Raw genomic sequence first — 16,014 nt, 5'->3', positions numbered from 1 at the left:
ACCGTATGAACTATGGTTTAGAGAAACCTAAGCTGTCATTTCTTAAAAGTTTGGGGCTGCGACGCTTATGTGAAAAAGTTTTAGGCTGATAAGCTCGAACCGAAAGCGGATAAATGCATCTTCATAGGACACCCAAAACAGTTGGGTATACCTCCTGTCTCAGATCCGAAAGCAATAAGGGATTGTTTCTAGAATCGGGTCCTTTTTTGAGGAAAAGTTTCTCTCGAAAGAATTGAGTGGGAGGATGGTGGAGACTTGATGAGGTTATTGAACCGTCACTTCAACTAGTGTATAGCAGGGCACAAAGAGTTGTCCCTGTGGCACCTACACCAATTGAAGTGGGAGCTTATGATACTGATCATGAGACTTCGGATCAAGTCACTCCCAAACCTCATAGGTTGACAAGGATGCGTACTACTTTAGAGTGGTACGTAATCCTGTCTTGAAAGTCATGTTGCTAGACAATAATGAACCTACGAGCTATGGAGAAGCGATGGTGGGCCCGAATTCCGATAAATGGCTCGAGGCCATAAAATCCGAGAGAGGATCCATGTATGAAAACAAAGTGTAGACTTTGGCAGAACGGCTCGATGGTCGTAAGGCTATTGAGTACAGATGGATTTTAAAAGGAAGACGGACAATGATGGTAAGTATCACCATTAAGAAAGCTCGACTTGTCGTTAAGATTTTTTCCGACAAGTTCAAGGAGTTGACTATGATGAGACTTTCTCACCCGTAGCGATGCTAAGAGTCTGTTGGAATTATATTAGCGATTACTGCATTATTTATGAAATCTTGCAGATAGGATGTCAAAACATTGTTTCCTCGATGATTTTCTTGAGGAAAGGTTGTATGTGATACAGCCGGAAGGTTTTGTCAATCCTGAAAGATGCTAATAAGTATGCAAAGCTCCAGCAATCCTTCTAAGGACTGGAGTAAGCATCTCGGAGTTGGAATGTATGCTTTGATGAGATGATCAAAGATTTTGGGTGTATACAAAGTTTATGAGAAACTTGTATTTCCAAAGAAGTGAGTGGGAGCACTATAGAATTTCTGATGAGTATATGTTGTTGACATATTGTGGATCAGAAATGACGTAGAATTTCTGGAAAGCATATAGGGTCATTTGAAAGGTGTTTTTCAATGGAAAACCTGGATTAAACTACTTGAACATTAAGCATCAAGATCTATAAGGATAGATCAAAAACGCTTAATGGTACTTTCAAATGAGCACATACCTTGACATGATCTTGAAGGTGTTCAAGATGGATCAGCCAAAGAAGGAGTTCTTGCCCGAGTTGTAAGGTATGAAGTTAAGACTTAAAGCTCGACCACGGCAGAAGAAAGAGGAAGGACGAAGGTCGTCCCCTATGCTTTTGTCATAGGCTCTATACGGTATGCCATGCTGAGTACCGCACCTAATGTGTGCCTTGCCACATGTCTGACAAGAGGGTACAAAGGTGATCCAGGAGTGGATCACTAGATAGCGGTCAAAATTGTCCTTGGAGTAATAAGGACATGCTTCTCGATTATGGAGGTGATAAAGAGTTCGGCGTAAAGGGTTACATCGATGAAAGCTTTAACACCTATCCGAATGACTCTAAGTAGCAAACCGGATACGTATAGTGGAGCAACCATTTGGAATAGCTCCAAGTGGAGCGTGGAAGCAGCATTTATAATATGACCTAGAGATTTGCGAAGTACATACGGATCTGAATGTTGCAGACCCGTTGACTAAAACCTCTCTCACAAGCAAAACATGATCAAACCCAGAACTCATTGAGTCTTAATCACATGATGATGTGAACTAGTTTAGCGACACTAGTAAACTCTTGGATGTTAGTCACATGGGGATGTGACCTTGAGTGTTAATCACATATCGATGTGAACTGGATTATTGACTCTAGTGCAAGTGGGAGACTGTTGGAAATATGCCCTAGAGGCAATAATAAATTAGTTATTATTATATTTCCTTGTTCATGATAATCGTTTATTATCCATGCTAGAAATGTATTGATAGGAAACTCAGATACATGTGTGGATACATAGACAACACCATGTCCCTAGTAAGCCTCTAGTTGACTAGCTCGTTGATCAATAGATGGTTACGGTTTCCTGACCATGGACATTGGATGTCATTGATAACGGGATCACATCATTAGGAGAATGATGTGATGGACAAAGACCCAATCCTAAGCCTAGCACAAGATCATGTAGTTCGTATGCTAAAGCTTTTCTAATGTCAAGTATCATTTCCTTAGACCATGAGATTGTGCAACTCCCGGATACCGTAGGAGTGCTTTGGGTGTGCCAAATGTCACAACGTAACTGGGTGGCTATAAAGGTACATTACAGGTATCTCCGAAAGTGTCTGTTGGGTTGGCACGAATCGAGACTGGGATTTGTCACTCCGTGTAAACGGAGAGGTATCTCTGGGCCCACTCGGTAGGACATCATCATAATGTGCACAATGTGATCAAGGAGTTGATCACGGGATGATGTGTTACGGAACGAGTAAAGAGACTTGCCGGTAACGAGATTGAACAAGGTATCGGGATACCGACGATCGAATCTCGGGCAAGTATCGTACCGATAGATAAAGGGAATTGCATACGGGATTGATTAAGTCCTTGACATCGTGGTTCATCCGATGAGATCATCGTGAAACATGTGGGAGCCAACATGGGTATCCAGATCCCGCTGTTGGTTATTGACCGGAGAACGTCTCGGTCATGTCTGCATGGTTCCCGAACCCGTAGGGTCTACACACTTAAGGTTCGATGATGCTAGGGTTGTAAAGGAAGTTTGTATGTGGTTACCGAATGTTGTTCGGAGTCCCAGATGAGATCCCGGACATCACGAGGAGTTCCGGAATGGTCCGGAGGTAAAGATTTATATATGGGAAGTCCTGTTTTGGTCACCGGAAAAGTTTCGGGTTTTATCGGTAACGTACCGGGACCACCGGGAGGGTCTCGGGGGTCTACCAAGTGGGGCCACCAGCCCCGGAGGCGTGCATGGGCCAAGAGTGGTAAGGGACCAGCCCCTGAGTGGGCTGGTGCGCCTCCCACAAGGCCCAAGGCGCAGCAAAGGAGGAGAAGGGAAACCCTAGGCGCAGATGGGCCTAAGGCCCACCCTAGGGGGCGCCCCCCTCTCCCCCTTGGTCGCCGCCCCTTTTCCCATCTAGGGCTGCCGCCCCCTAGGGGTGGGAACCCTAGAGGGGGCGCACCCTCCTCCCCTCCTCCTATAAATAGTGAGGCCTAGGGGCTGCCCAACACGCGATTTGATCTCTCTCGTTGGTGCAGCCCTCCCTCTCTTTCTCCTCATATCTCGCGGTGCTTGGCGAAGCCCTGCAGGATTGCCACCCTCCTCCACCACCACCACGCCGTTGTGCTGCTGCTGGATGGAGTCTTCCTCAACCTCTCCCTCTCTCCTTCCTGGATCAAGGCATGGGAGACGTCACCGGGCTGTACGTGTGTTGAACGCGGAGGTGCCGTCCGTTCGGCACTAGGATCTCCGGTGATTTGGATCACGACGAGTACGACTCCTTCAACCCCGTTCTCTTGAACGCTTCCGCTTAGCGATCTACAAGGGTATGTAGATGCACTCTCCTTCCCCTCGTTGCTGGTTTCTCCATAGATAGATCTTGGTGACACGTAGGAAAATTTTGAATTTCTGCTACGTTCCCCAACAAGTACCTCATTAAAGTCGCCTATAACTGCCCAAGGTAAGCTAGACACACTGACAATGCCCGTCAACATGTTCCATGTCTTGTATCTTTCCGGGACTTGAGCCTCTCCGTAAACAAAAGTTAATCTGCAAGCTGATCCTCCATCATCGACAGTAACATCTATATGATATTCCGAATAGCCAATAACTTCTAACTTTATTGATTCATTCCAAAAAAATTCGAGTCCACCGCTCCTACCAGAGCTACTTACAGCAAAGCTACTATCAAAACCAAGTGTACCAGCAAGATTCTCTACTCTGGAGCCCTCTATTTGGGTTTCAAGGATACATGCTATAGAGGGGGCAAATTGCCTCGTCATATCACGAAGCTCGCGAACCGTCGCGGGTTTGCCAGCCCCACGACAGTTCCAACATATGATATTCATTGCGCTAGGCGCGACCCCCCTGGGAGGCCCGCCAAACGCGCATCAATGTTTTTGTTTGCCGCTGTGTTCTTTCCAACGGGCTTCTCTCCTGTGGATGGACTGGGTTTAGTTCTCTTTGGCTCTTGCTTAGAGGAAGGACTTTGGGGAGCGTCATGCGGTGTGATCAGCACCTTGCTGCCATGTTCTGTAGACGTATATGATTTCTGTTGCATTGGCGCTACCACCAAAGCCACTGCATCCCTCTTCTTAGCCTCTTCCGCCTCTTCCATCAGTATATCATGCTGGTTCCCCCTGCGTTCTTGTACTCCTCATACTCACCTGTGCTCCGCTGAGTATTGGTTCGGCTGCGACCACCGTTAAAGCGGCCTCGGCCTCTGCCCCCTGGTTCCTCTTCCTTCTCCAGGACCGTTGCCAGGGCCCTTAAACCATGTTGCTTTCAGATCCTTGAAAACCAGGGTCTTCGGGTCATGCACCCCATCGCCGCACTATTTGAACAGGCAGCCTAGGTAGCCACAGACTGCACACCAATCTGGTAGTCTTTCAAATTTGAGTCTAAAGATCACACGCTGAACGCCTTCTTTTTTCTTGATCACTAGCGAGACGACGTTCTTCAGATGTTTAGTCACATCAATCCTCACCCTGACACGGGCAAAGTTTCCCTCAAAATCCTGCGATCTAGGCTCGGCATATATGAACTCCCCCACTGTAGCAGAGAGGGCCTTGATCTTGGAGAAAAAGCCATCCGGCAGGTCATGTATCTGCATCCAGATGTCGATCTTAGTGAGATCAATGGTTGAGGGTTTTGTAATTCCATCATACGGGGCCAGAACCACCGCTTTCCCTTTGAAAGTCCACGGGCCCTCTGCCATTACTCGCCCCCAATCGCCGAGACAGGCAAACTGCAGGGTATACATATTTTCTTCGAGTGAGCGTATCTTCACTTCCTTCGCCAGATCCCATGCAACTCTCATGTTCTTGAAGAACCAATACTGGCTGTAAGTCTTCTGTGTGTGAACCCTGGCTATTGCCATCCACCGCGTAGCCTCGACAGGGATCTCATCATCCTCCACGATCACATCCTGTAGATCCTCCTCCTTCAAACCAAGCTCATCCATCATTGCCTCAAGTTCAGTCGCCGTCGTACCTGAGCCAGATGCGCCATCATCCATGCTTCTCTTGCCTGTGAAGATCTCTTCCGCGGGCGGTACTGTCTGCAACGTACCTCCCGAGCCCGCCATCACCAAGACCCTAGAGCCCTGCTATCGGCGAGAGGATGGGGGGCGGGGTAGATCGATCTCAACAGCGGAGAGAAACGCCGCCGAGAGGAAGAAGAAACCCTAACGAGAGGGGGCACACAGCCCACGCTCAGCTCTCTACCGGTCCGTCCATTATTCCCAGTCCAGTGGACCGACATGGACTTCACATTCACCTATACGCCGAGCCCTCAACCAAGGCCCAATACCCGGTCCACTGATAGTACACATGAGCTAATCTTCATTGTCTAAAAAAAAAGAAACGAGTTAGCTTCAACTCGAAACAAAACGAGCTACCTAGACACAGTCTTGGTGCACCGTGGACACGTTCTCTCCCTTGGTGCCCCATAGCTCCAGAGCTGTCGTGCGGCCAGCGCACCAGTACCAAGTTCGCGAAATCTTCGGCCGACGCGGCATGGGCACATCACCCTACCTCCCTCCTCCTCCTCCACTTCGTCTTCCCCCCACCGATCCAACGAGGCAGACAGGGAAACTTCCTCGCGACCCCGCCCCGCCGCCCACCTCCTCCCCCGCCTCGCCGAGGGAGGGGATCGCCGACGCCGCCATGGCCTCCACCTCCTCCAAGCACGCCAAGCACCGCCGGATCGGAGAGGACGACGGCGAGGAGGAGGAGGCCGAGGAGGAGGTACGCACGCTTCTGATGGCTGCTGCTCTCCCTCTCTCTCGACCGTGATTACTATCCGCCGCTGCCGTGCGCTAGCTTTCCAGCTGGGGGCTTCAATTTTATGTACCAAACGTGCGGGTGCTGCTGTTGTTGCGTGACACCGAGGTCACGGTAATGTGACTGATGCGGTTGTTACTTGTTATATTTGGTTCGTCAGACCAAGAATTAGAAAACTGGATGTTTCATCACACGCTAATGTGATACAGCTGCTAGAAGGCTGTAAAGAGTTTGGTGATTGGATATTGCCCCGTCAGTCTGAGACCTCAACTAATTGTTGGCCGATTCGTCACCTATGGGAGTCTACTTCTGCAGGTGTATGCAGTTTGATGGGATCATATGTCAATGTGTGCACGCCATTGTGCTAATTAGTAACTAATGGGTAACTGTACCTTTCGGGCTTCGTTTGGTACTGTTGGTCACACCCATTTGGGAGCATGTATCTGGTTTGTAGGATCTTGTTTTCTCAATGTGATGTTTTAATTTTAGGCTTTCTACCTGTAGCTTACTAGACCAGTTTCCTAGATCTTAGAAGTCAGCATTCTGCTTCGGTTGAATATATGTCTGAGTGGTCAATTGTCTCCTGATTTATCATACTTTGTGCATTTGTGCAGCTCGGGCGATTTGATGATTTCACCATTGCTTCATCTTGGGAGAGGTACTCAGTGCTCCCCATTATTAGTTAGCTCATTTGCAGTTATCTGCAAAAAGCCAATTAAGTACGATTGCACTTATGAGTTTCTTAACCATCTAGGTTTATATCTGAGATAGAGGCAATTTGTCGTCAATGGCTAGCAGATGGCCCAAAGATCTTGATGGTATTGCTCCTTCCTGGACCCTATTTGATGCTCCGTGTGATGTATATGTATCTTTGATTTGTTAACTATATGCATTCTTGTAGCAAAAAGGTGCAGAGACTGTGCCTTCCTTTGAAAACTTGTACATGGTCAAGCGTGAACTGAAGCATGGGAAAAGAGTCTACTGTATGGAGTATCATTTTAGGAAATCTGCAAAAGGTGAGAGAAATTTACGTGCTTACTCTCCTTAACAGGTTATGCTGTTATTATTCTCTAAAACAACATTTTTGTTGAATACTTTTGTACTCAGTTACAAATACCTTTCTGTAGGCAAATATTCGTACTGGGATGATGATACACATAGTACACAACTATCCTTTGGAGTAGATGAGTTTCTGGTACATTTCACTCTCTTGTTGCATACCATACAGATACATGGATACTGACCACACACCATGATACTTTGTTGATATATTAATGAATTGCTGTTCACATTGTACTTATTTGTATTATATCAAATTACCTTGTGAGTTTCCTGGTACAGACATGATACTTTCCCGAGTAAAGAAATTGCATCAAGTTCCTCACAGAAATCTGGAAACCATCATTCTATTTTAAGTTCATCAGCAGTAGCACTCACATTTTCAAATTGTTGCAACAAGCTGTCAAGCTTCCGCATTGTGGAGGCCAGTTAATGCATATAGTTTAGTTTACATAAATACTAAATAAACTAATTATACTTTTTTATTGCTGTCAGATAATTGCCCCCTTGAGTGCCAGCGGTGTTGTTCTTGATGATCCTGAATCAACTAAGCTTTTGAGTTCTGTAGCAATTGCATTGTCTAATTGTGGCAGGTTAGTGACTTTTGACTAATTTATGAAAACTAGCAGTGAATAGTTTATTTGGTTTATCATGTGTTAGAAAAATAGTTTATTCGATTTATGGCCAGGAGAGAAAGTAGTGTATTACTGTTTAGTAGGTTAGCACATGAATATAAGCAGTGATGGTTTATTCTTTGTGTTCCCAAAGCAATTGCTTCAGTTTTTTTTCTTTTGCTGTCAACTATCTTTTGTTGCTCGCGTGTTATATCTTTCCGATTAGTGAGTTTACCTTGCAGAAACAAGTAAACTTAATCTATACGAGGGTATATCAAGTCATTCACATTGCATTTGGCACATGCTGTCTTTGCAGTGGTGGAGGGTGTTGCCAGGCCATTGTTAGTTACTAGCATATCCGCTGCCATTTCTTTTACTAACATAAATTTCAATTTTAGCAATTGGCCAGCATTTGTACCTGTTCATGACCCTTCGCGAAAAGCATATATAGGAATTCAAAACATGGGAACTGTATTTACTCGAAGATTTGAAGCTGATCGAATTGGTAGCCAGGTCCCAATACGACTCATGCATCTGGAGGGTTTACATGAGCTATTCCTGTCAAAGTTTGTGAGTCTTCTCTTCAGTTTGTTACTATTATTCTTTCATAAGACCTTACTGGATCGCAGCCGGAATCAGTCTGTTCCTCAACTAAGTTTATCATTACTGAGTTTAGTAGTAGCTTGGAAGCAAGTTACACCACATGCTTCCCTCTGTTTTTGACTTTTTCCACATGTTCATATGAATTTTACGTTGAGTTTTTGTTGCAACTTTGCACAGACATGATCACATAATGTGCTAAAGCTTTTGAAATCTGGAAAGCTTGCTTTATTCCACACATCAGAAGTATACAGCCTTTCTAAAACAATGTTGCATGCAACTGACAACTGTTGAGACACGTAAAGGAAACGAAAAACACCAGCTAACCACTACCTACTCTTAACAATAGATATGATACCCCGTGCGTTGCTGCGGGAACTGGATGCACTTATTTCTTTGTGAGTTGGCAGTATGAAACTTTAGTATTTGAATTAGCAATATGAGAATTGAAACAAAAAGTGCATATAATTTATTATATTTGATTATTATATAGTTGTAAACTATTTATTGAATATGAGTAGCATGCATGGTGCATGTTAAGGGGGTCTTTTCCCATGCATAGTGGCATGATGAGTTGCCATAGTTGCATGTTGAGAGTATTAAATTAAGTGGAGCATGCATGGCGGCATGGTGAGTTGGCATAATTGTGTGTTAAGATAATTGAGTTTGTCAGGATCAACTATTTAGGTATATAGGATTTGTATTTTAAAAATACTACAGTTGCTGTTGTGCAGTAATTATGTTTGTCTATGAATCCTCAATGTCACAAAATTGTCCTGGATTGCTTGTTGCATACCTAACCTTCATTGTTCTGTTTGAAGGTCCTATCCTCAACAGATTTTCCAGCAAAGGTAAAGGTAAACTTCTCGATGAAGCTTACCTACAGAACTCCTGAACATGATTATGATCATGAGGAGACTTTGGATTCTGAAGCTACCGAGTCAATACCAGAAAGTGAAGTTGCAAGCCAACCCAGAAAACAATGGGATGATGATTGCCCTTGGGCAGAGTGGTACTCTGCCGAGGATCCTGTTAAAGGTAACTGCAGCTTAGATCTTTCCGCAATGTTGTTAATAATAACTACTTTCAAGAAAAGATAACGGGAACTACAAACCTTACCATGGATGTATTTATAAGGATCATATCAACCATCATAAGCAAACATGGAACAAGAAGTAATGTGCATATAATATGATATGAGAAAAGTTTTAGTTATCATAAAGACATGGACTATAATAGCATACATATCCACAACCTTTTCCTTTCCTGCTAGTAGTTGAGCGATATGTGTGCAAAGTATTCTGTCAACTCTATTTTACTTTAGTATATCTCACGTTTTGGTTTAGTAGAAGATATGTAATAACACATGCTGGCAATGAATATTAGGTTTTGAGTTGACAACCATTTGGGGAGAGAAAATGTTTGAAGAGAGCTTTGAGATGGCTGAGGTGGAAAATGCTTCGTCGTTTGATGCTGATAGTTGGCTTCTTCAACCAGTGGTGTCACCATACATGTAAGCCTTTTTTGTAAAATCATCTTGATATAAGTATCATATTGTTGTTCATATTTCATGGATTGTTCCACCTCATGATGTATTCCTTTTATTTATTTCCATTCATTTTTAGGGTTGATGATTCTATTGGGAAGTTTGTTGGGTTTGCATCCCAGCTACATCTGCTAGTAAATGCATTTGAATCGTCAGCAGAGGCACAATTTTTGGAAGATTTTGTTGCAGGTTAAGTACTTCATGCATGTCGGAATTCCTTTGAAGTGATGCTAATTACTTTTTGTAGCGTTTTTTTTTTCTGATTTTAAATTTGTCATGTTAGGAAGCAGATAATTCAGGCCAAGACAATTCAAAATCTTCTGTTGCTGTGCCTCCACCATCTGTCATTGATCGTGTTATGAAAGATCTTTTCAATGATGGTATTTATACACCCTCCTTTTCCAGTCTACAGATTCTTTAATTTAATGAACCAAAATATAAATGAGCATAATTCGTTTTGGGAAACTTAGGAAAATCTCCTGTCGTATATAATCTTGATTTAAGGAATCCACAATGCTGCACTCGGCTAGATCTATAAACTCAAACTAGAGTAATTCATTTAGACAAAAACCGGTTAAATTACATTTTGGTGTTTCTCAGAGGCTGGAAACTCAAATTATGTGGAAGCAGAAAACAAATATGGTCGCGCTTTGAAAGGAGCACCTTCAAATTCTCTCTTTGCTCAGTTCTGTTTACATGCATTGTGGTTTGGCAACTGCAATATACGTGGTTCGTGTTCTGTGCTTAATATTTTCAATAAAGCCCTTGTTTCAATTTCATGAACTATATTAATGATTGACTTTGTTATGGCAGCAATAGCAGTCTTATGGATTGATTTTGTGCGCGAAATTCGTTGGTGCTGGGAGGAGTCAGAACGACTACCGAGGATGAAAACCACTTCTAGCATTGACCTCTCTGCTTGTGTAATCCACCAAAAACTACAAATGGTACTTGTGCTAATTTCCTTGAAGCCCTTACTCAATGATATCTTTTCTCATACGAGAATTAGCAGGTTTTGTCTACGAGCAAATGTTACATTCTTATGTTGTCCAGTGTCCACTGGTATTATGTGAAATCGTGTGGGAGTTTATGTTATACATGGAATATTTGTTTGTCTGGTTACTCTGATTAGTAATATGAACTCTAGGGAGTCCCATAATTTCATCACTTGCTTTGCAAACTGCCGTTTGTGAACAGTGGACTAATACACCATCCTTTTAGCCATCTCTTTCCCTTCTGACAGACTGTCAATAAACCACCGAGTAATGTTGGTTTATTTCTCCCAAAATCTCAATTGCACAAATCCATGCATTCCATGAACAGGGTTATATTCATATCAAATTAACACAGCTAACCATGTTCTTTGTTAAAGTGTGCTGTATTTGTATTTCATGGTTCTATTGTGATCTGTAAGTCTGTAACACTGGAGTCCGTGCTACACTTGGTCCTTTTTTGTTTGTAAACAATCTGTTTCCGTGAGATCAGCATATTTACATGATTTTGCCTCCCTGCAAGCTTGCGATATGCATTGAGCGGAAGAAATCATTGAATCGTAAGAAGGATACTGATGATGCACATAAAGAAAAGACTTCAAATAGCATGGTAATATGCATCCATGCCCTTGGTATATATTTGAAGTTAAAAAGGATTTGTTGCTAACATTTCTATTTACGAACAGGCACCTGATAAAATACGTAAAGGATCAGCAGGCGCTGTCCCTTCAATGATGCTGATAAATACATTTCAGGAAATGCATGCTCCATATACTCAGGTTCTGCTTAGCACCACTCTTCTTCAGATTTAACATCAAGATGCGCATACGGCCCCCTTATTTTTCCACTAGTTTCTTAGGATGCACCTTTGATGACAGAAGATATGCATGAAGAAAGGCTCCATGCAGCTGAAGCTTTTGGCAATGCTGTTGTAAGTTCTTGAACTTAGATTACCTTGATTGTCCACACTACTAGTCAACTCTTGTTGAATTTCCATCTAATTTTTCCCGGTAAGTTGTCACCTATATTGTACCCCCCCCGTCCCATAATATAAGACATTATTACATCCAATATGTGATTATATTGGATGTAATAACGTCTTATATTATGGGATGGAGGGAGTACTTATTAGTTACCTCAAAATTAGTGTGATGTATCATACCATTCCTATTCTATTGCAGGGTTTATCTGGTCAACTGGAAAGGGATATATTATCTTCCGGTAAGGTTTATCTAAAATGCCCCCTTTCCTCAAATGGTACATGTAGACATAGCTAATTATTACTTCTATCTTGAAGAATATTATCTTACTTCCTGTGCTGTACGAATAATGATCATTGTTTTTGGAAGATGTGTGATTCCTCTTGCAGAATTTCTTCACCTGTTACTAATTAAGCTCTACTGCATGCTTAGATATGTCTGCTTTTAAAGCCGCAAACCCAGATGCTGCTTTTGAAGATTTTATTCGGTGGCATTCACCTGGTGACTGGGTGAGTGAGGACAAAACTGATGGTAATCCAGCCTGGCCACCCAAAGGAAGGCTTTCTCAGCGTATGTCAGAACATGGGAATATGTGGCGCAAAATTTGGAATGATGCCCCAGCTTTGCCTGTCTCTGAACAGAAATCTCTGCTTGATTCTGTTCGAGAAGGAGAAAAGGTGGGTTGCTCTTTGTTATCCTAAGTTCGTATCAATAGTGATTACTTCATCATATACAACTGCATGACGTAATAAATAGGTTAGAGCAGGGGGGTTCGTGGCAGAAAGTGGGTGTTCAATTATGAAGGCTCAACACAATTACTTGTAGTTGTGTTTCAAAGTCTATGCTGAATATAACAATAAAGAATCATGAAATTTAGTTGCATATGTTCAGATGCCAGATGGAATCTTGAAATTTACTGGTTTTGCATGACTTGAAATTAAACTGGAATAATGCTACATGTGATTACAAGTAACTGCAGATAATTAGCTATAAGTTTCTGACAGAGCTTTGCATATTTGTTATATGCAGGTGGTTCATTACCTTGAAACTTTGAGGCCACAGCAGCTTCTTGAGCAAATGGTCTGCACAGCTTTCAAATCATCAGCTGACATTCTAAACAAGACCACATATGGTGGCTTCAAATTAATGAAGACTAAAATGGATCAACTATATGCTACAATGGCGTCGACATTAAGATCTCTTCAAGGTACATACTTGTTGTACAACTGTGCATAAACTGTAGACTTACATTTTGTTTTTATTTGGGTGGCCTGACATTAGTAGGGCTTGTTCTGACATGAATCTATTGAGCTTTTCTACTCCTGTGTCATTTTATTTGGATAGCTAAATTACCAGTCCAAATAAAAAGGGGACATTATTACTAAATGAAGGAACTGCCTAGTATTATCAGTTCCCTAGCAGATAAAATATCGAACTGATTAGGTTGGAAGCTAGCCAACCTTCAGTTATCAGTGGGTCTCAGGGATAATGGGACTTCTTGCCAGCTTGAATACTTATTTGGTTATTTTAACAGGGAAATCTGACACAAGTGATTTGGCTGGAGATTTGAAGCGACTTTGTCAAGTTTTTGAGCATATAGAGAAGTTGCTGATTTTTGCCGCTTCGGTCCACCGAAAACTTATAGATGCTCCAAGACTGGCTCAATCAATTTTTACTGACTACTTCAATTACTATCTTCCAAAAATGGGAACCAGCCTGGAAAGTATTTGTTATGAAAAGGTAAGTGCTATTCTTCTCGACATTTGCTATCATTACATAGTGACTCTCAAATGACAAAATCAGTACTCATAGATTTGAGGGAAGGAATAGGAGATCAGGAGCTTCACATATTCAGTCCGGTTCATATGCCTGATCGAATTGGAACCCTTATGGGTTTGCTAGTTTATACTGTATATATCCTGCACACCAAATGCCTTTTTTTTGCGGGAACCAAATGCCTTGTTAGCTACAGGTTTCACCTGTTAGAATATCAAGAAAGAAAGTTGGAGGACTAAAATGCTCATATATATTGATGCAGTGGGCTGGGGCCTGGCTGCGATTGCCCTAGCCATATGAAATTTGTTAATGGGTTATTTACAGTACCTGGCCATTGTTTTTTCTGTGAATTTCCATGGTTATATTTCTGATTTCCTCCAAATCTCGTATGTTAGGAGTTCACTACTAAGGAAAAGGTGGGGATGCTTGAAAGGGAGGCTGTATCAAGCCTGTTTCGTCCCCCTACTGCCAATCAGTCATGGAGGAAAGTTTTGAGCATGGGAAATCTTTTGAACGGGCATGAACCAATACAAAGAGAGATTGTATTCTCAGTTCTGGAGAAACTAAGCAACGGTCACTATTCGAGCCCAACTCCGTTATCTACAGACGAACAGATTGAGACACATAGGATGTATATATCTGGTACATCTAATGATCTCTGGGTTGCTTTATCCGTGACATCCTGGGACTGAGATGTTCATCAGACACATGAAGAACAATCATAGGAGTTAGCCAGATGTGTTGATATTGCAGATCTATCAATTCCTGGGTTGAAGTTTGAGTGTACAAGAGAAGCGATCCTTTGGCATGAGAACAATGGTGGTGGCTGAATCGCAAAGCCAATGTTGCGAGAAAATTGAAGTGTCAAGTGTTGACTTGTTATCGACGAAAAACAGTGTGATCTGCATGAGGTGGCAAGCAATTGGATTGTCCAGCGACCGGGATTAAGAAGCCTGGACCATTTTTCCTGATGACGCAGTTGTAGCTTTTGTGCTTGTGGGCATCTGGAGATAATCGGGCTGCCAAGCTCCCATGTGATACCATGATTTACAGTTGCCTGTAAGAACCGTTTGTACAAAGTCTTGTACAGATTGTTTTGTTTACTCACCCTCAGTGTAGTTAACTGTGGTTCCAAGTATTACACCCCCTCCACTGAGGGTGATGGCATTTTGTCCATTTTTTTAGTTGCACTATATCCAAATTGAACAGTACGTAGTAGTAGAACTACATATGGCCGGTGGTGTTGCCTCGTGCCACTGTACATCATGGGGGTGATGTTATGATCAATGATGGCGTTGAGAGTGGCGGGGTTGAGTGGGGGAGGGAGGGAGGGGTTGAGTGGGGGAGGGAGGGAGATCCTTTGTACAAGGGGCGTGTTTGGTTGCCTGCATGCAACCTAACCGGCCCCGTGCGGGATGTGCGTGGCTTGTTTGGTTGGCTGGGCTGCATGCGATTCGTGACCCGCACGGACCTTAAAGCAGGCCTGAGCCTGGTCCGGCGAAAACTGTTGAATCGGCAGTTTCTCGCGAGCCTGGCTCGGCGCGGCCATGCGTATAAGGGGGTTGCACGCCTCGGGCAGCGTGGGAGACGGAGGGGGCGTCTCATAACTCCCTCACTCTTGTCACCCTGCCCACATTGTTCTCACTGCTCCTCTCTGCCTCACTGCCCCTCCCTCTCCTCTCCTCTGATGGCTCTGCCTCGCCCACTGCCACGCCGTCTTCTGACCCCCGTCGACCAGCGCATCACCAGGATCCAATAGCGCTGGGTGGTCGGGCTCTAGAACTCAGGCAGGGACTTAGCGTTGGTGCTGCGAGCACCGTCCCCCATCTGTTGCCGGCCACCACGAGGGCTGACCAATGCGATGACGGCCATTCCTGCTTCGCCGCCGTTGCCGGACCTCGTGGTCCTGGGCTCGGCGTTGGCTTCGTCCACGGAGCCGCCGCTTCTTGGGACCCCATTGGGCAGGGGAGTTTTCTTGACCCCCGTCCAAGGGTTTTCTCTCGTCGACGCGTCGTCCTCCTCGACCTCCGCCGTGGCCATGAGCACGGGCCGATGCCGCCGGCCGTCGCCAGGGCCGGCTCCTCCTCTGCTCTGCCACCTCTCTCCTTCCCGCCGGGGTTTTCACCCCGGCCTCGGTTCGCTGCAACCGCGCAAGCTCCGCCGAGTCAAAAAATCCCCAATGCTTGCTCGTACATGTAGATTAGGGGTTTCTTTCTTAGGCATGTGCTAGTACTTAGTGGATTCGATAGGATTGGAGTAGATCCGATTTGATGCGATCCCAATCGAATTGAATCCGACCGATCTGTTCTTGTTTGCTACAGTGTGTGTTCTAGGATAATGTTCTTCTACTAGTGCTTTCTTAGGATATGTGTTCATGCTAGAATCCCCAATGCTAGTGTC

The 16,014-nt window shown here is 43.9% G+C and overlaps 1 protein-coding gene across 1 annotated transcript; it reads left to right on the top strand.

Moving 5' to 3' along the window:
- The first annotated feature begins 5,708 nt into the window (after nt 1-5,708).
- Nucleotides 5,709-14,790, top strand: LOC125551982 (Rab3 GTPase-activating protein catalytic protein). Its single transcript, XM_048715409.2, has 21 exons — nt 5,709-6,011; nt 6,662-6,705; nt 6,802-6,865; nt 6,949-7,063; nt 7,175-7,242; nt 7,602-7,699; nt 8,119-8,290; nt 9,142-9,358; nt 9,707-9,833; nt 9,946-10,055; nt 10,157-10,246; nt 10,467-10,595; nt 10,680-10,813; nt 11,382-11,468; nt 11,545-11,637; nt 11,718-11,789; nt 12,040-12,079; nt 12,271-12,515; nt 12,868-13,045; nt 13,373-13,578; nt 14,010-14,790. Exons 1-21 carry the CDS (start codon nt 5,781-5,783, stop codon nt 14,304-14,306), a joined length of 2,817 nt encoding a protein of 938 aa, XP_048571366.2. The 5' UTR covers nt 5,709-5,780; the 3' UTR covers nt 14,307-14,790.
- Nucleotides 14,791-16,014: the final 1,224 nt, after the last annotated feature.

This window comes from Triticum urartu, chromosome 4A (assembly GCF_056163025.1).
Source record: "Triticum urartu cultivar PI428250 chromosome 4A, HENAU_Tu73, whole genome shotgun sequence".
NCBI classification, from domain to species: domain Eukaryota; kingdom Viridiplantae; phylum Streptophyta; class Magnoliopsida; order Poales; family Poaceae; genus Triticum; species Triticum urartu.
This window is presented reverse-complemented; position numbering and strand designations above follow the sequence as displayed.